This window comes from Telopea speciosissima, chromosome 11 (assembly GCF_018873765.1).
Source record: "Telopea speciosissima isolate NSW1024214 ecotype Mountain lineage chromosome 11, Tspe_v1, whole genome shotgun sequence".
Lineage (NCBI taxonomy): Eukaryota > Viridiplantae > Streptophyta > Magnoliopsida > Proteales > Proteaceae > Telopea > Telopea speciosissima.
Window position 1 is genome coordinate 38,571,827 of NC_057926.1, and position 15,759 is coordinate 38,587,585.

General features: G+C 40.6%; 2 protein-coding genes across 3 annotated transcripts in view; one reads left to right on the forward strand and one right to left on the reverse strand.

The window, feature by feature from the left end:
* The window catches only part of LOC122645905 (amidophosphoribosyltransferase, chloroplastic-like), a 28,086-nt gene that overhangs the window by 5,433 nt on the left and 6,894 nt on the right, over positions 1 to 15,759 (forward strand). Inside the window, exons 1-2 of one of the 2 annotated variants that reach the window (XR_006330536.1) lie at positions 61 to 1,963; positions 11,743 to 11,746. Coding sequence is in view for 1 of the 2 variants with exons in the window: in XM_043839312.1 (XP_043695247.1) it covers positions 146 to 1,876 (1,731 nt within the window). In the remaining variant the exon portion in view is untranslated. Of the gene's footprint in view, positions 1 to 60; positions 2,152 to 11,742; positions 11,747 to 15,759 lie in introns of those variants that run through there. The other variant, XM_043839312.1, reaches the window with a different exon arrangement.
* LOC122645071 lies at positions 13,926 to 15,629 on the reverse strand. The gene is made up of 4 exons (XM_043838417.1): positions 15,316 to 15,629; positions 14,831 to 15,201; positions 14,451 to 14,767; positions 13,926 to 14,384 (listed from the first exon to the last, which is right to left on the reverse strand). The coding sequence occupies exons 1-4, from the start codon at positions 15,627 to 15,629 to the stop codon at positions 13,926 to 13,928; spliced, it is 1,461 nt and encodes a 486-aa protein (XP_043694352.1).

Below are 15,759 nucleotides of genomic sequence, written 5' to 3' on the forward strand. Positions count from 1 at the left end.
TTCCTTTTAACCTAACTGCCTTTCATGTTTAAACGTTTTCGCCTACAAAACCCCCCAAAATCCCTCTTTCCCTCACCATCGAAAGCCCAAGGAGGGCCTCTGTTCCTCTTCTTCTTTTTGTCTGTTATCTGTTCGTTAAAGTTCCATGGCCTCAATCCATCTTTCTTCGTTCTCGTCTTCTGTAGAGAACACCCATCTTGTCTCTCCATTACCGTCTCAAAAGCACCGTTCTTTCTCTCCAAACACCTTCCAAAACCCCTTCTTTTCTCCCAAAACGTCATGTTCTCAATACATTTCGCATACCCAGAAACCTCCTTTTAAGCTCTCTTCCAAGAATCCTATCTCAGATTTAATCTCTTCTGAACAAAACCCAGATGGGCCTTTCATTGGTTCTGATGATGATGATGATGATAAGCCCCGAGAAGAATGCGGCGTTGTGGGTATCTACGGTGATCCTGAAGCCTCCAGGCTCTGCTATTTAGCCCTCCACGCCCTTCAACATCGTGGCCAAGAGGGCGCTGGGATCGTCTGTGTCAACAATGGTGTGCTCCAATCCATCACCGGCGTAGGCCTTGTATCCGATGTTTTTAACGAGTCTAAGCTGGATCAGCTTCCGGGCGAATCCGCAATTGGGCATGTTCGGTACTCCACCGCAGGCTCTTCCATGCTCAAGAACGTTCAACCCTTCGTTGCTGGTTACCGTTTCGGCTCTGTTGGAGTTGCTCATAATGGAAATTTGGTGAATTATCGCTCTCTCAGAGCGGGCCTTGAAGAGAATGGCTCCATCTTCAATACTACCTCCGATACAGAGGTTGTTCTCCACTTGATTGCAACATCAAAAACTCGTCCTTTCTTTCTTCGAATCGTCGAGGCCTGCGAGGTGCTCAAAGGAGCGTATTCGATGGTCTTCCTCACAGAAGACAAGCTGGTTGCAGTGCGTGACCCATATGGGTTTCGCCCTCTGGTGATGGGAAGGAGAAGCAATGGTTCTATTGTGTTTGCTTCTGAGACCTGTGCGCTTGACCTCATAGAAGCAACCTATGAGCGTGAGGTTAATCCTGGAGAGGTGTTGGTGGTTGACAAAAATGGGGTTAAATCGCTCTGCTTGATGCCTCATAAGGAGCGGAAGGCTTGTATCTTCGAGCATATCTACTTCTCTTTACCCAATTCTGTGGTATTTGGTCGATCAGTCTATGAATCTCGTCATGCTTTTGGGCAGATACTAGCCACCGAAGCTCCTGTGGACTGTGATGTTGTGATAGCTGTGCCGGACTCCGGCGTGGTTGCGGCTCTTGGGTATGCAGAGAAGGCAGGGGTTCCCTTCCAGCAAGGACTGATAAGGTCACACTATGTGGGTAGAACGTTCATTGAGCCCTCTCAGAAGATTAGAGATTTTGGAGTAAAACTCAAGCTTGCACCAGTTCGTGCAGTATTAGAAGGGAAGAGGGTTGTGGTTGTGGATGATTCAATTGTGAGGGGGACTACTTCTTCCAAGATAGTTAGGTTGCTCAAAGAAGCAGGGGCCAAGGAAGTTCACATGAGAATTGCAAGCCCACCAATTATTGGGTCTTGCTATTATGGTGTTGACACACCCAGCTCAGAGGAGTTGATTTCTAATAGGATGACTGTAGAGGGGATTAGGGAGTTCATTGGGTCTGACTCACTGGCGTTCTTGCCTCTCAACAGCTTGAAAAAGTTGCTTGGCCGTGATTCTCCAAACTTTTGTTATGCTTGCTTCTCTGGGGAGTACCCTGTTCCTCCTAATGAAGTCAAGGTGAAAAGGTTGGGTGACTTTGTGGATGATGGTTTGAATGGCAGTTTAGAATTGATAGATGGAGGTTGGATTAAAGGAACTAAAAATGGGCAGCTTAATTGACCAAGTAGTGGTCGTTGGACGAAGATTTTGCTTGCAGACCTCTAATGTAATTTTAGTATGCTTTTGCCTTGGATGGGAACCCAAATTGTGTTTATTTGGCTAGTAAGTGAGTACAGGTATTTCAAAGGTCTGAATGGATCGTATTTATTTTCTCTTTAGAAGATTTGGAGTTCTAACTGTGGACAGATCCAATCAGGTAGAGCCTTATTGTAACATCTATTCACAGATGACTTTTATGTTATACCATAAGATTACATTGCAAATTTTTGTTTCAATTTGGTAATCTATAGTGGATTCCACATCGCAATTTATGTGGTTGGTCCCTGTCTATGATTGCAAAATAAAGTGAATAAGATGGTTAGAATAATCTGAAAAGTCTAGAGGATCTGTTCTGTTTTTCTGTTTGTGCAGACTGAAGCTTGGTTGTGTACTCTATGTCAAGTATTATGCTATTTAAGTGCAACATAAAAACAGAAGGTGGAATCTGAGAGCCATGAAAGTTAGGTGTCAGAGTATGAACTGAATGCATAATTTGAAATTTTGTTCTATTCTTAGAGTTTTGCATTTTTTATAGGGAAAAAAATTTCTATATTTTGCACTCTTGCTATTTCATTTATTGTTTGATGCAGATTGTTGAGTTTAGTTTAAAAATTCAAACGGTTGTCGCACATGCACACAAAAGACAACAAAAAAATTAAAAAATATAGAAACTTTTTTAATCATTACAAACAATATTTTTGTAACTAATGCAAAAAATTTGCTATCTCAGTTTTTAACCAAATAACTATAATTTTATTAAAAAATATCACGAAGGAGAAATTTTACTTCACTTTTCAACTGTTCTCTAAATAAAATGTAGCTATTTCCTGTCATGCTATTGGTCTTTTCTCATTAGATTTTTTTACATTTCTTTTTATCATTTTACACCCAATCCTGTGATGCTATTTTTTTACATTTCTTTTTTCCCTTTTACATCCAATCAAGCACGGGTGTTCCAGCTTGAGGTGGGTGTCAAAGCTACTACCAATTTATGTTTGTAAGGGGTACATGACTCATATGTACCTCCACGGTATATATGGGTCATGTACACACATATGCGTGGTAGCTTGTGCGTGTGGATGTCTTCTAGTTAGTTTAATTGTCTCATAGTTAGATTGTGTTTCCTTTTCATGTCCAAGTTAGTTTCCTATTGTATCTAGGATAGGAAGCTTCTAGCTTGCCTTTGGTTTCTAACCTTCTATTTTATATTGGCAAGAGGTGAGATCCTGTTTCTCCTCTTTCCTAATAGCAGAGTTCTTCTTCTTCTTGCTTTGTGATTCTTCTGGTTTGTTAGGTTTGATATTGTCACAATAGTAATGAGTCATGTCTCTCCTTGATGTTCCAAAAATTGCATGGTTTACTATTACTTAAGAAAATCTGTGAGGGACAAGGGCAGTTCCAAATACCAAATAGCTGAACTCCGGCTTCGTTACTGGCATCTGGGGTGGGATTTTCAGGTCATTCAACACTTTTGATAGCCTCAAGTGGCATTTTTTGGAGAGTTAGCTCTATGTGGTGCTTTCATAAGCGCTTCTTAACTGTGACTGGGTTTGGCTTATTTGTTTTTGCCTTCGTTTTACTTGTCTCACAAACAAATTTTTATGCAGGGTTTGTGGTTGTGATGATCCTGTTAATTCCCATTTATCAAATTATCCGACTTGTGTGTGGTTCTTTGCTCTTTTTCATCCTTTGGATAAAGCATTATGGTGTTCTTTTCCTAGTGGATGAGTTTATCAACCTCAGTTCTCCTTTTTGCCTTGGTGCTCAGTTCTGAACTGAAATGGGTTTTAATGGATATTACTGAATTGTTGTTTTCATGAGCTCTCAGCATTGAAGATCCTGACAATTTTCTTTTGAAACTTTGAAGTTGTTTGGATTCTATAGATTCTAAAGTTGTGGTGGTGACTGTGTTCCATAGGCTAGGTAAAATTTCCAAGTAGAGAACTCCTTGAAGTTGGAGTCAGATACTTCATATGAACTGGTAAAAACAAAGTTAAGAAATAAAATAACTCAACATAGTGAATTTGTGAACAGTCCAGAAACAACAAAGGGAGCATCACGTATCAGTGAAATATCTGGTAAGTTCCAATTTTTAAGTTAGTGTGATGGACATTTGAGTCAACTAGTATATACACATTTGACTGAAGAAATATGTCTTAGTCAATTCCAGCTTCGTATTAAGCTGTAACTGCCTAGAAGATTATCAGTCTTCTCACCTGAGGATGGGAAGTGCATTTGATATCTTGTGTGGTCAATCCCATGGAGCAAAACTACCAAGTCTATATCATTTGCTTCAGATACATAAGCAGAGGGCCATGTTTGTGCCTTTACATTTTGGCATTTCCCTTTTTCTTCTCTGGGCCAATGCAGGTCCTATTTTTTTAGTTGTTGGACAAGATTCCGATAAAGCAGAAGCTCTTACTTTGTGCTTTTCCATGATCCCAATCCTTTTTACATGTTGTGTTCTTTAAAGTCATGCTTGATTCCTACAAACACAAAAATATTGTTTTTCCAATGCTGATAAAACATTGAACTACAGCTCTATTTTTTATTTCTGTGATGTAGCCTAGGTGGAATAAGTCCCACTAGGAACCAGGTTATGTGATATGGTGGCCGAAAGGGACAGGTTTATGTAATTAGGGCAAAAACTAGGGTTAGGAATTAGGGTTTGAGCTAGGGTTTTATTTAGTAATGGTGTGCAGGTTTTTAGGAGTCTATTGGTATAGGTTTTAATTAGGTTTGAACAAGAAATAAAAATTCAGAAATACTAGGGTTAGGGTTTTGGGTTTTGGGAATGAATGGATTTAGGGTTTCTAGGGGGAATCAGCTCAAGGGCTTCTGGCCGAGTGTCACAGAGGTAGGGGAGGTGATTCGGTTGAAGTTTGGTGAGGTTTGGCTGGCTGGTTAGGGCTAGACAGACTTTAGGAGCTTTAGGAAGTGTTTGGTTCGCTAAGTCTTAAGAATTTGAGTCTACGGACTCATGATTCTTACTAAAAAATAGCGTTTGGTTGAATGTGAACTGGATTCTACGAAAATCAGTGATTCTTCATTTCAACGTAAAATTGACTCAGACAAGAATTCACCTCATTAGGTGAATTCCAAAGAGAAATATACTGTTGAGGTACCTAGTATATAAATTAGAAATTTGGGTGATTCTCACCCTAAAATCTACTCTAATTCCAAAATCGTGATATTCCAACGAAGAGGAACCCTATCGTTTTCTATGTCCAGCACCCCATCGCGTTCAACCTCCAGCACGCAAGTTGAACGAAGAGGAACCCTACGGCTGAAGGAGGAAGGTACTTCTCACTGCTCTCTGCTCTCTGCTCTCTCTCTCGTTCTCTCTGCTCTCTGCTTTTTCTCTCTTTTTCGCTCTGTCCCTCTTTTCTCTCTCTGACTCTTCATCGCTCTCTCTCTTCTCTCACTCTGTCCCTCTGTGGTGGAAGCAGTGGGTCCAGGAGTCCAGCCCTAATCTTCAGTTTGAGGGAGATACGGAGGGAAGAGAAGGGGTTGCATTGCCCTAACGTTTTTGTTGCTGTTGTGAGTTGTTCTTACTATTATTATTGTTTGCATTTGCAGAGATAGAGACAAAGTCTCCCGAGAAGCCCTAATCTTCAGTTTTCCATTCACCGATTGAAGCATGAGAAGCTCGATCCAAGTCTCCCGAGTGGCTGAGGTATGGTTCTCTCTGCTATCTGCTCTCTCTCTCTCTCTCCCTCTTTTGCTCTTGCTTTGGGTTTGTGGTTGGCATTAGTTTTAGTTTGATGTGTTAAAGAGTTAGCTGGATCCATTGATAAATAAGCCAGGGGTTCCCTCGCTCTTCTCTTTCTCTTAGTTTCTGAAGATTTAATGGCAAGAATTTCTAATTCGTTGTGTTCAAATGTGTTGGATTTACTAATCTGAAATCTTCTAGAGTGGATATTCCGCGTTGTAGTAAACGTCGAGGAGTTCTTGGATATATATATTTTTTGGGTCTCACCTTTGTGTTTGCTTGAGATACTCATATTGATTTCTCTGTGTTTGAGAGAATACATCGGTATTGCGCAGAAAGATGTTAGTGCTCCTGAACTCATCTAAAGCTAACGTAGTATTTGAAGGCTGCAGTGTTTGACTCATTTTCTGGGTTCTATAATGATAGGCTTGTCTTTCTGGAACTTGTGCTTATTCTGTAATTCTGTAAGGATTTTCTAAGAATGTAGAAGGTGATAGTTATTAATAGTTATTCTCATTGGGCTTGATATCTCCAGTGAGAAAACATTGTTGCACATAATATTGAGTGAATTAGAAGTACTAAACAGCCCAAGTCATGCTTTGACATCTTTCCCTCATATGGAAAACATTGTATGCAAGCTCAAATTTTTCTGTTGCAGGATACAGAGTGAGATTCTGATGCTTGATTAAAGCAATTCTGTAGTTTTCATTAGGGGCACTTCATTTATATTTTTTAGGGTTCTTGGGACAAGCATTCTATATGGTGTCAATATATACCACAATGAATTTCATATTCTAGTTTATTGTTAATCTGATTTTTCTTCATCCTATCTCTTGTAGCGCACTGGAATGCACTAGTATTGTCATTCATAGTTTCTGAAGTTTATTGATTTGAGTCTTATATTGATGGATCAACTTGGATGCTCCTTATGTGTCACTGATGCTGCTAAACATTTATCATACATTAAGTTTTGCCCTTTTATGATTTGACATATTATATGGTTGGAAGTTTAGTTTACCTTTGTAAGACATAATTTGTGCAAGGCTTGGCTTATTGATAGTAGAGGAATTGCAAGTAAAGTTAAAAATGCTACTCAAATCACTACATGTTAATTTCAAGCTTCGGGTGGATTTCAAACAATAATGACGTAGGGGCAGCAAGGGGTGGGTGAGTGTGAGTGTGTCAGTGTGTGTGGGGGAAGCAAGGGGTGGGTGAGTGTGAGTGTGTATAGGGGCAGCATGGGGTGGGGGTGAGCGTGAGTGTGTGTAGGGGCAGCAAGGGGTGGGTGAGTGTGAGAGTGTGAGTGTGTGAGTGTGTATAGGGGCAGCAAGGGGTGGGTGAGTGTGAGTGTGTGTAGGGGCATCCTGACTTTTATATGTTGAATTATGGGAAGCAGTTTTCTGTACGGGAGTGTGGCCTACACCAGTACTCCCTTGTGTCTATCTCTCTCCTCCTCAAAACAAGAGGGCAGAGGTGTCTTTTCACATGAGGAGGAGAGAGATAGACTCATGGGAGTGTTGGCGTAGGCCACACTCCCGGACACAGAACTTTTTCCCTTGAATTATATAGCGCTAGACACATATTAATGGAGCTTAAGTTATAAAGTAAGGATACGAGGAGAGTTATTAGATGAGGTTTTCATTTGAGGAATTTAGGTTATATCTCGATCTAAAAGTGTTGTGTTTTGAATTGTAGATCAACGTATAAATGGATTTCGATGATGAACACGATGAGGGTTATGCGAAGCGCAGGAAAGCAATTATACTAGGGCCTGCTGAGACCAAGTTTTGGAGCTGCTGAACATTCCTTGAAGTTCAAATAAGCCCCACTCTCATGCTGGCAATTTATTGCTGATCTGCAATTCAAATCAGTACCTGCGGCTGGGGTTTTTTATTTTCTTCATTTTATACCGAATTATAACTAAATTCTCTAGTTCTGTCATTTTCTCTCTTTTTTTTTTTACTTATTTCAGTTTTTCTTGAACTGGGTTGTCAGTTTTTGGTTTTGTTTCCTTGGTTTAATAGCAGAATTTTTCTGTAGCTCCCTTAATTCTGTTTTTTGTTTAAAGATGAATTCTGCAAAAACAAGTGTTTGATCTTTCTTATATGTTTTATGATGTTCTCTAGTGGCCTTTTAGTTGGCTTTGATTCTTTTCATCTTTGCCCAAATCTGCATTAGATGTCTTAGTGTTCTGATTGTTTGTAAATTCTTTTTTCTGTGCATTTCTATAAATACAAAATAGCGGTTCTTCAACAGGCTTTTGGATCAGGGTAGCCGAGTGAGCTGGGTGTTAGCTGGTTCACCCAAAACCAAAAATCATGGGGCATACTTTGTAGTTTCTAATTTCTGTTTTAAAGAGATACTAATTAGATATTAGGACATCTTTCCTCTTATTTATATTTCTTGCTTCACACATCCCCTACACTATGTATGGGACTCTTTTTAGTTTGTTTCCTTATTTTTTATTTATTGCTAACAGCACTCTGGAGCTCAACCCACAATTTTATGATTAATGGAGAACTGGTTTTATGCCATTGTGCTGTGAGATACAATTGATAGTGGTGAGAAGCTTAGGGTTAGTGAGAAACTTAGGTTGAGACTTGAGAAGCCTTCTTCATATCCCACTTCTTGTCCCTCTTTCTTCTTTACCTCTAAAGTTTCTATTTTATTAGTCAGAACCTCAATATGGTTTTGGCACAACTTCTTGGAGATGGTTGCTGTATGCCACCCACGAGTCTCAAATCTATAAATCTCAACCTCCGCTCCAACTCTTAAGTTCTTGTGTCTCCTTATCCATATTTCTTTCTTTAATCAACACCTGCTGCTGCTGCTTCTGCTGCTGCTGCAAAGACCTCTCTCAATCAGTTAATTATAGAAATAAAACTAAAAAAATAAGATGGATAGGTGTTGTGAATTCAATCGAAGAATCTCAACCTTTGTATTTAAATACTCATGTAATCGATTATTGAGATAGCAATATACATGAGACAAACATTCTTCTTCAAACTTATTAAGATCAAAATGATTAATTCAGAGCATGGGATCAAAATAATTTGTAAAGCATTCAACGCACCAGTGCATTTAGGGTAGGGGTGTCAATACCCAACCCGAACCGATAAAACCGGCCCGAATGAACCCGGACCACACCGGACCGATCTCTTAATGGTTCGGGTTCGGTTTGTGGATTCAGGGAGCAGTCTGATTCAGTTCGGTTCAGGCTAGCCCGACGATGCACCGGTGACCCGAACCGTTAGGCCCGAACCCAAACCGAACCGCTAATGGCATACCAAATGCACCCATGGATTAGGACTGTCTGAACTTTCATAAAAGACCCTTTTCGAATAATACCAAGCTCTGTCACATCACCCGCAAACCTGATCATTCAAACATGATTTGATCCAAGATCCTGTTTTACTTTGATCCTCAGATAAATGACAGAAGTGAAAATAAAGAAGTATAATTGGAAACTATTTACAAATTTGAACCAGGAACATCCACAAAGTAGTTAAAGAGCAATCTTAATTTGAATTGACTCCAAGCATGCCAATATGCCTTGACATGTGGAGCACATTACAAAGGTGTAACTAGTGCTGCATAAAAAAATATATATATACTAGAAATTTGAGTGCATTATATGGTAATCCATATTGCACTGTTCACCATTTTATTCAGATTCAAAACAAATTTAATAAAATGGTTAACAAGATGAACGGATTGGTTTCTTTCCAGGTGAAGGCAGTTGCATATTCAGTCGGGCGTCCCTAGATGATGCCTAGCAGCCTAGGTAATGACAAGTTTACCAAAAAGTTATTTGAGAAGCTTTAAAAAAAAGAGTGCGAAAAGAGAATAGCCAATGCCTTGACTACTCTAGCCCTAACCGGACCTTACTAGTTATACAAAACCGGTACCGAACCGAATTCAAACCGATATCAACCCGTTATCATAAACCGAAACCGACACGAAACCAAAATCGCACCGAAACCGAACATTTCTTAATGGTTTGGTTTCGATTTCTATAAAAGTCACACCAAAACCGAAAGCCCGAACTGAAACCTGACCGAACCTGCCCATTGACACCCCTAATTCAGGGTAGGTAGACCATGGGATCTTTGACATTTGTAAGGTTTTTTATTTTTTTTTTCTCTAATTTTTGGGTAAAATCGAAGTTGCTTTGGTTTTGGAAAACAAAAAAATGGAGAATTTATGGTACAAGAGGTGTAACTACTGATATTTCTTTTGTCCAGATGGATAATGTAGCTACTGATATTTCATGCAATGGATTGTATTATGTAATTGAATTTAATTGTCATGTGAATGCTACTGACGAAGACATTAAAACCAATTAGTTAAATAGGGTATTTGGGGCGTTTGTAGTGATTTATAGGATCATTTTTTTTTTATATTTTAACTTTGAAGCTCTATTAGCTAGAAAGTGAGCAACAGAGATAGTTGAATTTTTGCATCTGGCCATCAATAACTGACACCACTAGGAGATGGAGATTTGTCTCTTTTTTTTTATTACTTCAGAATTAATAATGTGGCTAATATCCTTTTCACATGATCAACTATACACATGGTAGATTTAGGATGAATCTAACTAAAAGACACAGGGTAACCAAATAGTTATTTAGATAGATTCAGGATAAATCCAAGTCACAGACTCAGGGTAACCAAACGGTTATTCATATAGATTCAGAAGAATCCACTTGACAGACTCAGGGTAACCAAACAGTCTTTCAGAAAAAATCAAGACACAGAATCAGGGTAACCAAACAATTATTCATGAAGAATCATGTTACAGAATCAGGGTAACCAAACAGTTAAATTTCAAAATTACGAATCCACAAGAACATGATTTTAGAGAACTTGGTCCAGAATCAAAATCTACTTCTTCAAAACAACCGAACCAAACACTTCCTTAGGGTTTAAGGGAAAACTAGGGTTTATAGAAGAATGGCTTCAGATTAGGGTTAACAAAAGGAATTCAACAGAACAGATGTAACTTACTATGTTGCAGGCTTAACTTGCAAAATTAGAGGCAGCAGCTAGAACCTCCTGACCTTCACAGTGCAAGGAGTCACAGGAATCACCCACCCTTCACCATCTTGAGTCCACAACTATGCAAGCTCGCAGAGGAGCAGAGGCAGTAGCTCGATGGCAGCAATCTCAGTTCTGAAAACAGGAATTTTTTTATGCTGAAAAGTAGTGGGGGAGCCTGCCCACGATCTTACTATTTATAATAAAAAAGAGAGGGCCATAGGCCTTACAAATTATTCAGACTTGAACTAGGAATCCTAGTTCTAAATCCTAGACTCAATCCTAATCAGATTAGGACTAGTGATGCCTAATCTGATTCCTAATTACAATTAGCACACTTGTACTCTAACTAGGAGTACAAGTTCTAACTAGGGGTGTCAATGGGTCGGGTTGGGCCGGGCCTGCCTTAAACCCTGACTTGACCCTAGAGGCCTTAACCCTGACCCTCAACCATGAACCGACCCTGTCAGGGTCAAGAAACTCTCAACCATGACCCGACCCTATCAGGGTCAAGAAACTCTCAACCATGACCCGACCCTGCCAGGGTCGGGTTGGTCCTGATTTATGGCACCGTCCACATGTCTCATTAGACCATGTTTTTGTAACATAGGATCTCAACCTGTGGGACAGCTAATAAATATGTTGAAAAAAATGGCGTGTGTATAGACTCTCTCTCTCTACAATTGTAACGGTGTCCCCTCAATAGGCCTGGAAGCTTATAGGGGCTACAACTAGATAATAATCATGTTAGTGGCTCTTTTTATGGTCCTGATCAAAATAGTAGATGATCAACTCTTTTTATGGGTTCCCACTTCATGATGATGACAAAACTAGTAGTTTTCTCTGTACAATTCTCTTCTGTTTTTTTTTTTGTTAAGAAAATACTTATATTAAGTATATATATATATATATGTAATATTATATACCTATAATTAATATAGGGTCGGGTCGGGCCGGGCCGGGCTAGGCCCAGGATCTAAACCCTGACCCGACCCGACCCTGCCAGGGTCAGACTATAACTAAACCCAAACCCGCCCTCAGGGTCGAAAAATCAGGGTCGGGCCCGGGCCGAGCTCAGGGGGGTTCGGGCGGGTTTGGGCCAGCCGGGCTTTATTGACACCCCTAGTTCTAACAAACAAATAAAACAACCTATCCCTCTAAAATCGTGGAGGGAATAACTAAGCAACACTTAAGTAAATAAAAAGACTGTTTAACCCCTAACATAAGAAAAAACTAAATATAGAAAATAAAGGCTCCAACGAAAATAAAAAACAGCCAAGTCATGGCTTCGGCTTCGTCTTCCTAGTGCTTGGATCTGCATCAGCTGGCAAACTCGACACCTCCTGATTACATGCTCTACATCCTTGGCCAAGTGAGACCAATAGTACCGATCAGTCACCTTCAAGATGATTTTATCCTTCCCCAAGTGTCCTCCTAAACCTCCTCCATGTAACTCCCTGATAATATGGTGTCGTAAGGACGAATCGGGAATGCACAGCCGGGTTCCTAAGAACAAATAACCATCATGTAATGAGTACTTAGGGTGTTGTCTACCCTGCTTCAAATCAGCATATAGGACTTGAAAGTCCTTGTCACTAGCATACTCTTCTCTGATCTGCTCGATACTAAGTGCATGGGCTGAAAAGTGTTTAAGGTCAGGACTTTTCTACGCAGTGCATCAGCCACTGTATTTTCCTTTCCTGACTTGTATTTAAGGGCAAAGTTGAAATCCAATAAATATGCAACCCATTTAGCATGTCTGGTACTGCTGAACTTCTGTGAGTGGAGTTGCTTGAGTGCCTCATGATCAACGTACAGGATGAATTCTTTGCCAATAAGGTAGTGTCTCCAATGCCGCAAGACCTGAACAATAGCATAAAGCTCTATATCATAAGTAGAGTACCGAGTCTTGGCATCATTGAGTTTCTCACTGTAGAATGCAATAGAATGTCCATTCTGTATAAGAACTCCGCCTAAACCAACATGGGAAGCGTCGGTAGCAACTTCGAAAATATGGTCAAAGTTGGGCTGGCGTAGTACTGGAGCTTCAGTCATCTTCTTCTTAATCAGCTGGAAGGCTTTGTGAGTTGCTGCTGTCCATGCGAACTGACCTTTGTTCTGCTTGGTGCATTCAGTTATGGGTGCCATGATGGCACTGAAATTGCAAATGAATCGCCTGTAAAAGGATGCCAAACCGTGGAAACTCCGTGCTTCAGTGAATAACGTCGGAATAGGCCATTCAATAATACTTCGGACCTTTTCCAGATCAGCTTCAACACCCTTTGAAGAGATTATAAAGCCAAGGAAAATAACCTTGAGCAACATGAAGGAGCATTTCTTTAAATTGATAAACAGTTTCTCTTGCCGGAGCACTCTTAGAACTTGTTTCAGGTGGTCTATATGCTCATCTGGGTGCTTATTGTACATCAAAATATCATCAAAATAAACAACAAGAAATTTACCGATGAAAGGACGAAGTACCTGTGTCATGACTCTCATTAAGGTGCTAGGTGCATTCATCAGGCCAAAGAGCATAACCTTCCACTCAAACAATCCATCTTTGGTCTTGAAGGTTGTCTTCCATTCGTCTCCAGGCCGGATACGAATCTGATGGTATCCACTTCGAAGATCGATTTTGGAGAAGATCTTAGAACCGGACAGCATGTCTAGCATGTCTAGCATGTCATCAAGCCTAGGAATTCGGAACCTGTACTTGAAGGTAATCTTGTTGATAGCTCTGCTGTCCACACACATGCGCCACGAACCATCCTTCTTTGGTGTCAACAAGGCTGGAACAGCACAAAGGCTTATGCTTTCTTTAATAAACCCCTTCTTGAGAAGCTCTCCAACTTGTTTATTAAGCTCTTCATGCTCAGAGGGACTCATCCTGTAGGTGGGCAGATTTGGTAACATAGCACCAGGTACCAAATCGATGGCATGTTGAATGTCTCTGAGTGGAGGTAACTCGTTGGGCAGTTCTTCTGGCACTACATCCGAAAAATCCTGCAATAAATCTTTGATGGGCTATGTAAACTTCATCTCGAATTGGGCAGCAACCTCTTGAGTCACCAAGGCAAGAACCAGGCCTGTATCATGGCTGGTTTGTTCAAATTCTCTCTGTGGAACAGCTAACAATTTATTTCCAGTTTCTGCCCCCTTCTGATTAGTGCGCATTACACGGCATTTTCGTACTTCTGCAGGCAAATTAAGTGGGTACCACTTGATCTCCTCTCCTTTGTGTTGAAATACACACAGATTTTTTCATCCTAGGAGAGCAACATCATTGTCATATAGCCATGGTCTTCCTAGTAGAACATCAATCATTCTCATTGGAATGATATCACACCAAATTTCCTCTGAATACTTTTGGGCTTGTAAGGGAACACAACATCTCTTGTTCACGTCAAGTTTATTCCCATTTAATAAGGAGACTTTGTATGGCATCGGATGCTTTTCAAATTTCAGATTTGCTTTCTGCACAAGGTCTTCCGACACAAAATTAACGCAGCTACCACTGTCAACAATTATCTGGGCAGTGCGTTCACCTACTCGCAAGCGAGTACAGAAGATGCAACTACGTCGCCAATCTTCACTTTTAGATTCAGCACTCAATATACGTGCTACTACATGCACACCTCGGGTATCTTCAAGGTCATCACCCAAGTCATCAAAATAAGTAGCCCCATCATCATCATCATCAAGGGGTAATGCATAAATACCCTATTCATCAAATTCATCAGGATTCTCTTCTTCCTTTTCAGCTACATGAATCTGTCTTTGTTTTACTGGACAGTCCTTAGCATAATGTCCCTTTTCATTGCAGTGATAGCATGTGTTTGAATCACTGATTTTCATTGGGGCTTTACCCTTGTCCACACGAGAAGAGCTGCTAGTATAGGGGGCTGTCCGTGTAGAACCAGCAGTGGTGTTATTACCTATATTGTAACCATTAGTTGGCTTGGATGCTGGAAAAGATTTCCTGGTGTCAACAGCAGTGGAACCAAACCGTCTAGTGGTATTCAATAGGTCTTCAGCCTTCAATGCTTTCTCATAGCAGTCCATGATGTCTAGAACATCCGCAACTCCAATAGCTTTAATGATATCTGATCTCAATCCCAACCGAAATCAAGATAACATCTGAGTAGCACTCTCTCTGGTGTCAGTACGGGATGACAGAGAATCGAACTTCTGCATGTACTCGGATACAGTCATATTCCCTTGCCGAAGGGAATTGAGCTGATCTTGCAACTGAGCTTTGTAGTGTCTAGGCAAGTATTTCTCTGTTAGATCATACTTCATATCCTCCCAGTTGGTAGGTTCATTACCTTCACGTTCCAAGTCCCTCTCTGTTTTACGCCACCATTCTCGAGCAGAGCCACTTAATTTGGTACGTGCTAATCTCATCTTTTGGTCTTCAGGCAAGTCATACCAGTCAAAATAGTCATCTAAGGCAGTAAGCCAATCATAGAATTTATGTGGATCACCATGGCCATCATACTCTTTCAACTCTAGTTTGACCTTCTGTGTATCAAACCTCCTGTTATTAGCTTCATCTCCAGTGAAGTAGGACCTCAAATATTCCTCAAAGTTAGGTCTTCGAGGTGCTTCAGTAGTTCTGTCCTTGTCTTCTTTGTGGTCATCTCTATCATACCTGCGTCGATCCCTGTAGTCTTTGTCATGTCCAGAATGGTCTCTGTGGTCCCTGTGACGTCTGGGATGACCTCTATGGTTTTCATCCCTTCCCAGAGTTCCATGTACTTCAGAATGTACTTGGAGTCTATCCTCCTCTACATATAGAGGGTTGCTTGCAAGAGGCACAGCTTGCCTTTGTTCCATGGCTGTCATTCGATCACCAAGAGCTTGTTGATCTGTGGAAATCTTCTGCAGCATAGTCATGATTGCAGCAAGGGAATTGGGTGGGGGTGGCTGTGTGGGGTACACAGTAGGATTGCCATGTCCTTCCATGGCTCTGATACCAATTTGATTTAGCCTGGGTGGAACAAGTCCCACTAGGAACCAGGTTGTGTAATAGGGTGGCCGAAAGGGACAGGTTTATGTAATTAGGGCAAAAACTAGGGTTAGGAATTAGGGTTTG